Below are 15,634 nucleotides of genomic sequence, written 5' to 3'. Positions count from 1 at the left end.
CGCTCTTCCTGAAATTGAAAAGAAAAACGTAGCTTCTCCAACCATCCGCTATTTCTTCCCTTTCTATACGTAAACCAACCGGATATAGAAGTAACATAAGCGCGGAATAATTTAATGCGCGTCCTATTTGCGATTTTTATCTCGCAGATTTCTCGGGGAATATGACGTTATATCAGATCTAAACAATATCTTACATAAATAATAATAATAATCATTTACATAAATAATAAAATTAGATATAATAAAAAACCATTTATATAAATATTATTATATCATTAATAAAATGTACGAATATTTTCTCGATATAACTCTATTAGAGTTGTGTTTAAAATGATATTTTATATAATATCGAGAGCAAAAATAGATCGTCGTTTTTCTTCGAGTTTCAATAATTAATTAATACTCGATGTGGTCTAAAATAAAGCCGGAAGAAACGCGGAGATAAGGTGATGTTTTTAGCAATATCTGAATCGATGCTACAGAATGACATCCATTGTTTTTTGAGAGTAGATATATTCCACCTTGGGTATTGTTTCTCCAAAGAATGAGGGCGCACGATCCAATACGCTCACTCGTGGATTTCATCGTCGTTGTCATACACACGTTATATTAAAAATATAGTAAAAATATCGTAACGGATTCGTAATTATAAGACCATTTATAGAATTCGAAAGAAATCTTGATTGAGAACAACTTGAAACCCCGTCACGGAAATATCTGGCGTATGCTAATGACAGATATTCGAGAAAATGCAATCTTACATAATGCTTTTGAAGCTTCTTTCCTTTTGAGCAGCATTTTTTTTGCAATCAATTACATATTTTTAAAAACATTCTCTCTCTTTTTCTTTTTAGATATTTTTTTATCTTTTATAATCCAATTGCAATTTTCTTTAAACTACACAACAATTGTTATTTAACAATTTATTATTACAAAAAAACAAATGATTCTAACATAAATCACGTTATGTTGTGTGTTCCGTTTCATGCTTGAAACAACAACTTTAATATCGTACTACAGTGTTGGGAAACTCGGAGTAATTTCGTTTTACTCTCCGTATTTGTGAGGAGCTTTGGAAAGAGTTTTGCTTGTAAGTTAACTAATTCTCTTTCAATGCGATATTTAACTGAAATAATCATCATTCTATTACAACGTGAATACAAAAGAACACTCTTTTGACATCAGTCATCTCTTATTCATCTTATATTTACAATAAATAAATATTACCAGAGGTAAAGAAAATATGTGAATACAAAAACGCTGAAATTACAATTGAAATAAAATTCAACATAATTTTATCTTCAGAAAATGGATAAAAAATCTCTCAGCTTTATTTTAGACGTAATACCGAGTAACTAAATATTGAAGCTCGAAGAGAAGCGACGATCTATTTTCACTCTACAAACATAATCTAAAATCTAAAATGTTACTTTGAATAAAACTCTAATGGAGCTTATATATTGAGAAAATTTATACACAAATGTAAGATATGATTTTTCACACATTAAAAATAATAATCATTTTTTAAATTGAAACTGAAATGCAGATTTTTTCAAGAAGATTTAAATCTTGAAGAATGCAGTCTTGATACATTTAGATCATCTTGCGGTCTTTCTATTATTAAAAGTACTAGAAATAATAATATAATAATATTTAAAAATTTAATATTAATTACAAAATCGCGTGATTAATTTTTTTTTTTTTGCTTTTGATTAATTCATGATCAATCAATGTGTTTAAAAATTGCATTATTTCTCCGTATAATACTGTGAAATTATGAGAGTTGCTGGACAGCTGCGCATTTCCCAAGGGACGTAGCAATGTTTGTACTTTACCGCAAGACACACCCATCTTGTCTGTGACCGAAGCACGCTGTGGCGGCAAACTTTGATAACTCTGGAATGTACGTCGCACCTCATTAGACTTCGATATTTGTTAGCACTTCCTTGCAAGTTATTGCATCGGTTTAAAGTTTCGTCTACAATTTATTCTCGCAAATTCTCGCATTTAGACACTATATTTCATTGAATAGAGCGAATTGTTGTATTATACACACTATTGTCAATTGTTGAACGTGAACAAAATTATATAATAGAGGCAGCGCTTTAATAACACGCTTTATTTGAATAGCACACAATGATTGAGATTATAAAATTTAATATGAAAGAAAATTAAATATTATTTCTATAATTTGACTTTTTAATTTCATTCAAGAAAAATATAGAAACGCGTATCTTTTCAGAATGCATTAAAAAAAAACATGACATTTTAAATGTCATTTAATATTAGACTTGAAAAGCTTTAATCCTTTTATCGCTCTTTCTTTAATGTCCAGCTCTATGCTTAGTGGATCTTGCCATTGTGAATGGAATGGAATTGATAATAACATTGTACTAAGAAGTCGTACAATTCTCTTTAAGCTCCAATGACTCTAATGCTTATATATCCTTCCCGTAAAATAAAAGAGTATCCGTTTCTCAGTTTCGTGAAAAGAAAGCTTCTGTTGATTAAGGGACAGGGGTCTGTAATGCTGGTTTTATACGATATTTTATTTTGCGTGTGACTCGTCATTACGCGTATTCCAATAACTAAGACTTACTGTCAGTAGAATCTTTTTAGCTCTGGCGATCATCGTCACATTCTTTATTTTCCTTCGTGATATGCCTGAAATAAAAAAAAAACTGAGGTATAAAATAGTAATTTCTCAAGATTGTCGTGGTGAAATATTGAAAAAATGTCAGTATAAACGAGGAGTAATACTCATCAAAGAGAAAAGAAAGCCTTGGTATATGTAGGCCAACAATTCTTCCTATATAAAGATATGTCAGTGTTTTTTCTGCTAATAATGTCGCTACTTTTTGTATTATTATAAGTGTGGTGATTTCTATTCTAAAAGATAGAACGAATAAATGGCTGCAAAAGAGGACGTGCTCCATAAAATATTTCCGTTCCTTCTTTTTATAATATATTTTATGGACAAAAGATCACAAGAACGTTCAAATATGTCAGCGAAAAAATCTGCATCTTCAACATCGTTGAAGAAAATTTACTGTTACTTTTTATTTATATGAAAAATTACGTTTTATACGTTTTCTGTAAAATGGAACAATTTCAGTAGAAACATTCCCTTTTTGTCTGATATATATTTGTTCTCTACAGAATTCCTACATTTCTGAGTTTCATACACGTTCCGCGGTTAGATCTTCCTAGAAGTATCCCAATTTGCAGTTTTCTCTGTGCCGGAATTACATATGATAATGGAATGAGAATACCGAGACAGTGGGATTTATTCATGAATATATAATTCTTAGAAATAATAATAATATCAAAATAGACATCGAACACGTATCAGATTTTTGCGACAAACCTATTTTAATAATAAGAGATTTTTAATAATAAAAAGCATATTTATAATAATAAAATTTTTAATAATAAATATATAGTGATGAAAAAGATTATTACCATTTTTATGCTTATGAGAATTACAGTGTTGATTGTATGCATATTTTATCGATCATTGATTAGAAGAGAGACAAGGAGGACAATTTTGCTCCGAAACACTGAAAGCATCTCAAGCGTGTATGCTTGAAAGCCGGCCTCGCCTTGCTTCTGCTTATTATCTGTTATCTAACCGACTAATGTCGATCGACTTTACATAATGGGATTGAGCTAGTTTCAGCACGCAATAAATTTATCTAGCAGATTATATTTTCAATCAAACAGACGGACGAGTAGGCGAGTCAAAATTATATCATAATTGTATCTTGGAAATATTACGGTATAAGAATAAAAGTACCGTGTAATAATACTATGCAAAACTTTACGAGCAGCACAACGTAAAAAGCCATAATATATAAATAAATGCGCGTTGATCTCCCAAGTTTTTTATCACTCCTGTACTATAATTTCAAGGTCGTAGTTGTTTTTTTTTTTTTTAAAGAAGACAATAAGAAGCAAAAAAACATGTCGCGCCACTTTGCGGCTCCATTAAATCTCGCGCTTCGCTTAAGCGTCGCGATTATCTCGTCTTCCGTTGTCACCGTCGCCCCGATGGGAGAATAAAGCACGAGATACTACGAGAAGACGAGTAAAAAAAAAGAGAGAGAGAGAGAGAGAAGGAGAGAAGAGAATCTCCCAGATGTAATTACCCCCGCGCGCAACCCCTGCTTTTGTGTCATCGGTACAACTTTCTCACCCCTTATCCACTGTCTACCGAGCTTTTAGCGGTAAGCGAGTCTCCACTCTGAAATACGAGACCCCACGAGATTCGTCGAATATTTTTTTCCCCGGCTTGCAAGCGGCTGTTATCGCGGGGTTGCAGAGTCGCTTCACGAAATCGAGCGCAAGCTTCGACTCTAAGTTAAATTTATTTACCGATGATCACAGTACGTGACTTTTAGAAGGCTTTTTATGACGCCCATTTAACCGCCTCTCGAGGATGTACAGCCGATCGCGAGGTCTTCCTCTCATAGCAATCGCTTTGATAGATGTATACATAGCACGCGAATGCGGTTATATATTAGTCGCGTTCATTATTTACGTAGTTGCAACCGCGGTCGATATACGTTCGCTTTTTCATTATTAACGGCGCGCGCGTTTGACAAGTATTCGCGAAATCCACGCGTGATAACGATTTCGAGGAGAATAACGAGAGTTCGTAGAGTAGAGCCGATGATAGATGATCCTTTAATCGCGCGTTATTCTAGTCTAATAGGCATACGGTAATGCGTGATTTATGCTACGCGCTCTTGGTGGAAGGTAAATGTGTGACGGGCGAAACTTAAGCGGATTTCGAAGTCGCTTTATCAGGGGAACGCGGTCGGAAGATTTAGCGCGTCGCGTTAGATCAAAATGCCGAAACCGCATACGCGATAGGCAAAAGTGCAAACGAATGTCACCGTCGCGACCATTCACGCGATGAACGGAGAAAGATAGATCTATATATATATATATATATGTATATACATATATATATATCGCGGAAAATCGCTCTGAAAACGTCGCCAACAATGACAACTATAGCTCCCGCGTGGATTCCACGGTATCTCGGTTGTGCGTAGCGAAGTCTCGGATGTACAATTCTATCCCGACGCTATTTTTATATATATATGAAACACGTGAATTTCTGAATAATGCATGAGAGAGAGAGGCACATTTTCAACACCATTGGCGCTTCCTTTTTTACATTCCGCGAGATGCATGTATCGCTGTTTCTCATTTTTGTGTCTCGCGAACGCAACGCGATATTTTTCACTGGGTAAATTCGCTTGTCCAAATAATAGATGCGTCTGCCTCTCTGAGAATATCTTTCATTGCATTATCTTCAGCTCTGGGAAATCGAATTTTTCTCTTGGAAATAGCTAAATAAAGTTGATAAAACGAGTTATTTTTATTAAGTATTTAATTAAGATCGAATCGTGCGCTGAAAAAGAAATTTATAATGCAATTTTAATTATAGTGTAATATTTTTATTAACAAACGTCCGTCTATCTGATTATAGATTGTTACGGCAGAGAATATCCCATTGTGGAGGGAAGCGATCGACCCAGACGACATGGGCATGTTACGTCGAGCAAACGTTACGACGTTAACGGAAGCGGTATGTGTGTGTAACGTACATATACATGGAGAGAGAAACGATAAATATGTAAAAATATGTAAAATTTGATATATAAAAATTTAATTAAAAAATTTTAATTACCTCTATGTAATATTGGCATTTAATTATGACAGCTCGAGATGAATAACGAGATTTATTAAACTTCTGGATACTTTCGCTTAACAGATAACGTGACAAAGATCGAGGTGGAGCTCAGGGAGGCACCGGACGCTGTCGTCGTCGGATCCATGTCATCGGAATTGGAAGCCGCCACCGAGCTCAATTCGACCTTTCCCGACGGTGAGAGAGTTTAATATCTCTTCATATAATACAAGAAAGAGAGACTGTTACCCTTGTTTATTTCTAACCTTATCGTGTTTCATAATGTTCTCCGCCCAATCTTGTTAAGCAAGATACCGAGACGTTTTACTTCCTTTCTCTCTCAAAGAACGTAATAAAAATTAACGGCAGAATTTATGAAGTTATTCCGTAATTTTTCTTTTTACTTACAATTGAAAGAACTGATCTTATATTTAGATTTTGAGAAAATATCCACGAAAGAAGTTACACATTTACAAAATAAGTAAATTATATTTACCGTTCTTGATCGTTCTTCGAATTAGAAGTTAGATTGAACTTCTGCATCGGATATTATCCTTATCGGTATCACGATTTCCATCAACAACAAGTATCGAGAGGGAACGCAATTGGGGGGAAAAAAGGTGGCCAAAAGTTTGATGAGTTCTCTGAAACATTGATCACGTATATGATGTTTCAATTTCCAAGGATCCCGAGGGGGATTTCTCGTATATATTCGCGTCTTTTTGCCGTGAATTTTTGATGCGTCTCACGATTCCCCCTGTCGTGACAAAGGAAAAGAAATGACCCGTGGGATAACTGCGTTTGCTCGGTGTTTACTTTTCGAGTTTTCGCTTCACGCGTCTATTCAATTTTACCTTCATCAATCAGCCGAATGTTATTCACAAAACGGTTGATTTCACATTTCGTTAAAATTCGCGAAAACTTTACACTTGTTACAGAGTAACGGTTCAACGCGCAAACAACACACGCGGATGTTACATATATGTGATAAATAATTTATTATCACCAAATGAGTACGTGTGTCGAGTACGTTTCTCTGTTTTCGCTAATAGCATTAGGTTGTTAATCCGATGCAGTTTGAATATATTTCGTATCGCTTTATTTTGATTTTACGTGAAGTTATAAACGAATTTACATACAATTGCAACGATATTTCAAAGAATACGCGTTGATGATAGAAGATCGATCGATCGTACAATCATTCTTTAAGGATATAAAAAGTAAAAAATTTCGCGTAAATTTGACGAACTCGTAAAACAATTCGCGATATGCCATCTGCGCAATGATATACTGTGTGAAATGGAGAAAAGAGAGTATCTCTCTCGTAAGATAGAAAAATTTTCTCGTAAATATAACGTGTCTTGAATATAATGTAATACATCTCTTTGTAACATGCTATATTTTTAAAGTTACTTTAATAAAGTTTAAAATTCTTGGAAATGCAAAGTTCATGGCGTATGAAATATCCTGTCGTCTGGCGACAAGAAGAGAAGAGAGAGATTTAAAGTAGTATATAAATTATGTATAGAAAATATCGTCTTAAAAAGAGAAAACAAAAAAACCGTGTATTCTACGGTCGCCAGGAACAAGTATGCCAAGTATTGCATAATGGAATCCATCTAGTTCCTCTCCTTGTTTTGATTCTCTACGTAATGTTACGTCTACGAGCACTCTCTTCGAAAGGATCGATCCCGAATAGGGCGACAAATATCAATTTATCAGTTCGATCGTCTGTCCCGTGCGAGCGTACTGTGAAATCGTTAGACGGCATTGAAGGGTCGCCAACAAAGCTTCACGTATGACCGAGCATCGAATTGTGCCGGCACTCCTGAGCGATATTTCTTGGGTTTATTTTCTCCGTTACCTATACAGTCAGTCTGGCACGTTCGTGCAGTTGGCTCGTAGATCATGGGACGCATATGAAAAATTAGGTCACGTTATATCGCGACTATCACTTTTTAAAGTTGACATTTTATTGTGCAAATGTTTGCACATACTTAATCTTTCTTTTATAATACCACTGATCGGTGTTTTTTTAATGCAAACTCTTGTAATTATTTTATCCGTCAAGTTGGATAAAGAGCGAATTTAATCAAGGATCATACATACGCACGCAGGAACAGGTAGTGGTGCGGTAGTGGTGCGTGCCGAGGAGGCCCTGATCGTCATCCTCGTTTTGGTCCTATGGGTGGCTGCAATCGCTCTATTTTTCAATCGATGGGGCAAGATCCGCATGCTCGAGCCATATCAGCCGAAATTTCAGCAACAACACAGACAAAGCTGCAGCATAGTCGACCCAACCCCACTTCAGGTAAGTGCGCTCTTGCGCGGTCGCTGATTTGACTCTCCCTCTGTCTCTCCCTTATTTCGCATGGATAGTCAGTATACAGAAATGTCTGTACAGTCCGTCGAAATATGCATTACATCATCCGATTAGCATATGACATGATCAAACGCGCGACATGTACAGAATTCCCTGTGTATCAGACATGGACATGTAGCTCGAGATATCAGCGATACGCGACTAATGGATTATCAAGCAAGAATAAATCAGTATTCATTTAAATGTGTCCGGCAATTTGAATTTTAATTACTTAATTAATATACTGCTTTGATGGAGAGAGAGATCGCTATCTTCGATGGTATTATTTAATAAAGTTAAATTTATTTTAGCAAAAGAGTTTCTACAATTATCATGATTAATATTCTCTCATCGGCTGCTTCTTCACGTGCTTAATAATTTTATGTAGCATATTAATATCTCATTATGGATCATTTAATTAATGAAATTCAATATTGCACAATATTTCTGCGACACGTAAATCACGCGATGTATTCCACGGAATAAATTTCCTAATTACTATGATGGAGATTACAGTTTCCAATATATACAGATAGCAGCACTCTGATTATTTCCCATTTAATTATCAAAATAAGGGCGAGTGTTTTAACATACTGCCGCAAGCGCTGCGCGTTAAACAGTCGTTAGAGGAGATTCGCAAACTCGTGGAGAGCAGTTGAAAAGCAAACCTGCTTATGTATACTCAAAATAGTTGCATATCGACTGTATTGATATATTTTGCAGAATAACGCAGATATACTAAATCATTTAATAAGATTTTTTTTAAAGGAATGTCGTAAAAGATGAAGTCACTCGCGCTGTAGCAATCTTTTATCCAATTTATTAAGGATGAAACACATTCTCCCTCGGGTGAGGTTTACAACCTAACATGCATACACGATGTCCCTTATATCACGGCATATAAGCAAGCATATAGCTCGGACGTGAGACTACCAACGCGAGAAATAACGTGTTTTCTATGTGCGGGTCCCGTAGACGATAAACCTTGGTTGGCTTTACGTAGACGAGCGTAAATTCACTATCTTTCATCGGATCCTTATGGTGATTCTATGTCAAGCTACGGATTGTGCCATCTTTGTAAATCGAATCGGGATCGTTACAAAACAATATGCAAATTCGCGTAATCGCATTTTATAAAGAGGGACGTCAATTATTAAAAAAAAAAAAGGAATAAAAATCGAAACTGATTCTCCAAGAAATGTCAGACTTTTATCTCTATAAAATATTGGTTTCTCTCGAACAGGCGCTAAGTGAATCTTCACACAAAGGTACTTTATATATGTCAGCTGTGACCCTAAATTGAATGCAGATGCAATAATTAAAATCCGTCGATATCGTCAACTCCCACGCGAGCGACTTCAACCGCGTATTTTGGGAATTCCTGAATCTTGTAGTGTTTTTTTTTTTTACTGAACCGAGCCAAATTACATTTCTGTCAGCAAATTTATTGGGAGATCAGCAAAATAAGCAAAGATTTAATGCGCTGTACGTGTTTGTTATGAAATATCTTTCCAATATTCTCTTTTTCTATCTTTCTTTCTCTGCCGAAATGAGCGTTTTTCATCGCGATCGCAGATAATGTATGTTATCATAACGTATGTTTCATAACGTCATTTAATCTCGTACAAATGCCTATATACATAGTGTTTCATTAACTCCGTTATACGCCATTTTCTAAGAAACGATTGAAGATATCGATATAAACTCTGCTTCAAATTTTATCGAATAAAAAGCTCTTTTATATTATGTAATAAACAAAATTTTAAATCCATTGTAAGAGGAGTAAAAGAAGAGCAACTATAAAATTTTAAATATAGGACACATGGGGATAAATTCTTATACATTCTTAAAAACTTTGTTGACCTGAATATTTTTTACTAGAAGACAATTTTTAATAATAACACACATACATTGGTAGTTACAAAAATTTTAAGTATAATAAATAATAACGAGTAGCGTTTATTTTGTTATCGCATCAATAAATATTTAGAATTTAATGGAAATCATTTGGAACATTTACTGAAATAAAGAAATTGATAGTTTTTTGCAAATAACAAATAATCCCTTATAATTGATTTAAAATTTGCTTTACTACATTTGTTTACTACAAAAGAGCTTTTTGTTCGATGAAATTAAAAAAAAAAGATTATATCGATATTTTCAATATTTTTTTAGAAAATAGTGTACAACGAGATTAATGAAATACCTTGTATATTTCATGATTTGATACAAAAGAGAACAATGCGCGAATATGAAACGATTTACCATTGAAAGCGCCCCGGGATTGCTTGATCTTCGCGAATCGATCGGCTATGTTGCTGCTTGGTAACAGCATAATTGATACTCGCGTTTCACAGATATTTTATAAATACGAATCTTCAGACTGGACTGCTTCGAAATCTATGATTTCAAAGCAAAAATATATAACGCGTATACACAGAGTAGTTTACTATCTTTGACTATCAAAAATATTTCTGCTATTTTAAACAATAGAAAAATATTGAAGCTAGAGAGTTTTACGGTTTGAAATTGCACGTCAAATGGTGGCAATTGTTTCATTGTAGAAGCCATAAAAGAGATTTGAAAATCAAATTTATTTTTTTAAAAGGGATAACAATTTTTTACGATGGAATTCTGTAAAGCAAAAAAAAATTTAAGGAAAAAAATGTTAAAGTACGTATGTTTCAAAATTAATAGTTTTCAAGATATTCAATTTTTACTTTTCTAGCAGTCACAATGTTTAATTTATTCCTCGATTAGGATGGCGGATCAATTTTTTGGCCACTTTATTTCCTCGATCTAATCCCACTTGACTTTTTTCCTCTGGGGGACATTAAAAAAACATGCTATAATATATCAAGAAAGACCGGACTTCACCGAAAAATATGAGGCAATGAATTGTGGCATGTATTCCAATAAATCTAAAATTGATAAGACGCACGTGCTTCAGCGGTTCAAAGATTACAACGCTGTAAATATATTTGCTTCAACCGTAACGAGAAAACGTATGAATGGGAGATTTGAATTAAACCGTGAACCGTTCTTTATTTATATCCGAATTAAATTTATATATTTTCTGCGGATTTTAGATGACGCGCGAGTGTAATACTGCAGTTTTTTTGAAACCATCCTTTTTACTATGTTGTCGCATCAACATACACATTTTATTATTTATGTTACGCGGCTTAGTGAAAATTTTTTGCGAGCGAACAATGCATTGCAGAAGTTTTCAAACGCATAGAGGATGCGCCAAATATTTTCACGGTGTCAGTCGTATCGTATCGGTATCGGATTTACAATGGAATATATAAATCACGACGTGAATGGGAAATGTCCGGCAAAATGGATGCTCGACGAGGTTTACGAGATCTCGATCATTCCGTGGTACATGTCGGCTGAATTATAAATTCATTGTAGCATCATCCATTTGTTCTATATAAGATTAATCTTTTTTCGATAGTATAAAATATTTACATATATATGGTATTTTTTATCGCATCAATTAATTGTAGCGGTATATTTTTATAGGTGGTAATGTAATCCCAGGAGTTTTGTGTAAAAAATACATTAAATGTTTGCGCGATAGTACAGGAGATTTTTCGTTCGTAAAGGTACGAATAGAGAGGGAGACGCACATACACAATGTTACACGAACAATTGCGTCCGTGAATTCCGAGCAATTACTTTTAGATTGGAATCATCGTTCGTCAATATGTATTTCTACATCTATGGTAATTCAATCGTGAAAACGTTCGATTGCATTGGCATGTCAGAAACAGCCGACCTCGATTCTATTAAACCGAAGATATCACATATCTTAAAATCGGTTTCTGGACAAAATTCGAGAAAAGTTAAGCGTATGAGTATGTGCGGTTTAAACTTAAACTCTAACTTGCAAATTTGTATGAAAAAAAAAATTCTGTTGAAATATTGATGTTCGAACGTCATAAAACGTAATATGAGGTAAAAAAGGTAAAGACAATGCAAATTATTGATAAACAATGAGCTTAACGGCGTGTAATTAGTACTGTTGATGTAGAAAATTGAAGGCAGTGTCGCTCAGGAGTCAATTGTCGGTATTCTAATAAAATCTCTCGGGGTACGCACTTCGGGTAACTCATTTCGACTGTTCTGGTTTGCAAACTATCGTTCTGAATATTCCTGATTTGTGCCCCGATGTCAAATCGCAAGCGGATATTCGAACGCGTAAGATCGTCGATCCCAGGACGAATTACCAAAGTATGATTCACGCGGGATTCTGGGCATTGAGCTTGAAATGAGAAACCGGCGAGAGACTTTCGGATATTCGATTCAATATACTCAAAAGAGAATTCATAACTCGTTTGCGATATCGGGATGTGTGTGATGGGATTTACTATTGTTCTCTCTAAATTGTTCGAGTGTACTTGGTGAGCTTTCAAGGGATTACAATCCGCCGTCAGTGGCTCTAGAGACAAACCCGTGTCGTGTACATATAGACTGGCATATTAACACCTCGGACAACCATTTGTCATACATATTCCATGCTACGCAAACGAATAACTTCTCACCTCAATCAAGTAAATTTCGGAATACATCCATAAATCCCACGGATCCTTCACGTGTTTGTAGATTCGTGGATCTTGGAATTATCAGAATGTAACAATATATGTCTTTACCGACAAAGTGCATATAATACTTGCAGGATAAATTAATATATTACCAATTTTTAAACTGCCTTATATAAAAAATCTTTAGATCCTAAAATTAAATCCGTCGAAATAATATTCGATTATGTCTAAGTCTTTGAACCTATATGAGGTGAGATAATTATGTTGCGAATCATAGTACGATATTACATGCAATATTCAAGGCAGCATCTGTATAATGAGGCAATATGTCAGACACTACATACGGCTGTATATGAAACGTGCAATCTGTCATTCTCAGCGCGGTATGTGCACTTACATCGTTCCATCAAAGCGTTAGCGCAGTGTTGCGTTATATGTATATATGTATTATACGATCTTTCATTTAGAAAATATTATCCCGATGCGCCCTCAGATCCGTAATCCGATGCAGCCGCATTAAGCGATATCGCTGTCTCGTGCAATTTTCATGATTGATGAGGATACTGCGGGTAATAGGCCCGAGCAGAGAGCTTGCAGTGACTTTCGATCGTACAAGCAAATCCATTTTGCGCGGTTGCTTTCCTGTCAAGTTTAGTGCTGTACTGATGGGATTTCTAGTGAAGAAGGCGATGAAGTAAATCGTAAACGTAAAATGATCGAAGAGAAATTACTTTCTGCATTTTATTACGTCGCGTCGCTGCAATAAATGACACGATTATGTAATAATTCAGCGAGCAATTTTGTACGTTCCTTCTATGAATAGCAGAATGATTGAAAATCATGCGCGAAGTTAATGACAGATGGCCTGTCCCACATAAATTGAAGCAGATATTTTAACTGCTTTCAATGTGTTTGGCGTTTCATTGCCGATTCTCGTATGTTCGTCGAACATTTCCCGATAATTAGGCTCGTGAGAATTCATTCAAAGCATCCGATCGGGATTTGGGTAATAGATAACTCGGGATTTGCGTAATCAATTTCAACGAATCGGTTCTACTACGGATGCGGATGCAATATAGTTATATGGTCGGAAAAATTTTTCTTCAACGTCTATTGAAAAATTACATTACAATAAAATCTTTGTAGTGTGTTTTGATTTACTCTTTTAAATAGAATCAATATGTTATCATTGAAAAGCAGTGAATAATTATGATGGTCTTAATTATAAATATAAATGACACGATTATGCAATAATTTAGCGAGGTATTTTGTACGTTCCTTCTATGAATAGCAGAATGATTGAAAATCACGCGCGAAGTTAATGATAGATGGCCTGTCCCACATAAATTGAAGGAGACATTTTAACGGCTTTCGATGTGTTTGGCGTTTCATTGCCGATTCTCGTACACTCGCCGAACATTTCCCGATAATTAGGCTCGTGAGAATTCATTAAAGCGTCCAATCGGGATTTAGAGAAATAGATAACTCGGGACTTGAGTAATTAGTTTCACCGAATCGTTCCACTACGAATGCGGATGCGATATAGTTATATGGTCGGAAAAAATTTTCTTTAACGTCGATTGAAAAATTAGATTACAATAAAATTTTTATAGTGTGTCTTGATTTACTCTTTTAAATAGAATCAGTATGTTATCACTGAAAACCAGTGAAATGAGTCTCAATTCTAAATATAGCACTGCAAGTCAGTGAAATCTCATTAAAAAAATTAGTTAAAGATAGTGGCTGTTTCAATCAATGATATTTTAAAATGTATCTTATATATTATCACATTATTTCTAATTGAAAAACTTGTTTTTTAAAATTACTTTTTAAATATAATAACATTTTCCTTCATATCTTTTATTAATATAATAAAAAAATTAATGTTATATTCTTAATTTATCTTTTTTTTATAAGTAGTTTTAATGGATTAATGATATTTTTGCGGCAAATATTTATGTCATGAGCAATTTTAGTTTTTCTAAAAGATAGCACAATCCATAATAAATAGAAAATCTTTTAAAAAAGTTACATCCGGCAGATATGCACAATTATTACTGATTTTTTAGTGAAATCTCATTGCCATAATCAGTGGGATATAGGACGGAGGAGTGTGCAAAGTACGAGTGTTTTTATTCAAGATCAGTGAAATATTCGCTGATCTTTGGTGAAATCTTGCATCACCGCTTTAATCAGTGACATTTTTACTGATTCAATTTAAGAGAATACTTTCGTCGTCATAGTATGACATTTTATCGGCATATCTAATTTTGTTTATCTAACACACTCTGCATCGAATTACTTCGAAGGCATAAGATCTAAAATTGACTGGAGTATCGCGAAGTTTCCATCCGCTTTTGCATAATACATGTAAATGCAGTATCATCCTTGCTTTCTCAACGGTCTCGGGACACCGTCCCGTAATCTGGAAAGATGCAACGCCTCTTTCCCATAAAACGCGTCGCGATATCGACTTACGCAGTGTCTGGAATAACGTACTCACGTTGCATACGAGAGTTTCCGGTTGGGCTGCATAGTCGAGTGAGTTCCGCCATGGAGCGATAGCGTAAATCCGAACTCTTGCGTCCCTCGAGGAAATCTTGTGAGGCAATCTTCTTTCCTCGCGCGTTATAGAATTCCATAGAATAAACCATTTCAGTATCGATGTCGCGTGTCGAAATTCGGATTCTTTTGTTGACGTTTCGCGGGGAAATTTCATTTACGAAGGAATAATATAAGCGGTGTGCTAGCCACGGGGCTTTACAAATCCCTCTCGTTATCACAACAATACTCGCGATCGTTAAATAGATGCGCGCCTCGTCTGTTAGAAAATCATGTCAACGCACATATCTAGCCATAACGTGTAATTGGGTACATGTACCCACATGTGCTTCCGGGTCACATTCGCGTAATACATTTTCACCGAAAAACAACCTCGGCCATGTAATTCGCTATACATCTCTGGTGCAGATATCTCTACGGGAATATCACCGTCGGGTTCGCCCAACTATGGCTATGGAT

At 35.1% G+C, this 15,634-nt stretch overlaps 1 protein-coding gene and 1 long non-coding RNA gene across 2 annotated transcripts in view; one reads left to right on the top strand and one right to left on the bottom strand.

The window, feature by feature from the left end:
- Positions 1 to 15,634, top strand: part of LOC115239144 — a 28,900-nt gene that overhangs the window by 8,111 nt on the left and 5,155 nt on the right. Inside the window, exons 2-4 of the mRNA XM_029813500.1 lie at positions 5,501 to 5,599; positions 5,786 to 5,899; positions 7,819 to 8,012. Of these exons, the coding sequence (XP_029669360.1) occupies positions 5,848 to 5,899; positions 7,819 to 8,012 (246 nt within the window). The 5' untranslated portion in view covers positions 5,501 to 5,599; positions 5,786 to 5,847. The remainder of the gene's footprint in view (positions 1 to 5,500; positions 5,600 to 5,785; positions 5,900 to 7,818; positions 8,013 to 15,634) is intronic.
- The window catches only part of LOC115239145, a 33,365-nt gene continuing 19,031 nt past the window's right edge, over positions 1,301 to 15,634 (bottom strand). Inside the window, exons 2-3 of the long non-coding RNA XR_003884594.1 lie at positions 2,600 to 2,664; positions 1,301 to 1,896 (exon numbers count right to left, since the gene is read on the bottom strand). This is a non-coding gene — a long non-coding RNA (uncharacterized LOC115239145). The remainder of the gene's footprint in view (positions 1,897 to 2,599; positions 2,665 to 15,634) is intronic.

Source organism: Formica exsecta, unplaced genomic scaffold (genome assembly GCF_003651465.1).
Source record: "Formica exsecta isolate Colony F162 unplaced genomic scaffold, ASM365146v1 scaffold365, whole genome shotgun sequence".
Lineage (NCBI taxonomy): Eukaryota > Metazoa > Arthropoda > Insecta > Hymenoptera > Formicidae > Formica > Formica exsecta.
The sequence above is the reverse complement of the archived record's forward strand: the minus strand, read 5'-3'. Positions and strand labels throughout refer to the sequence as shown.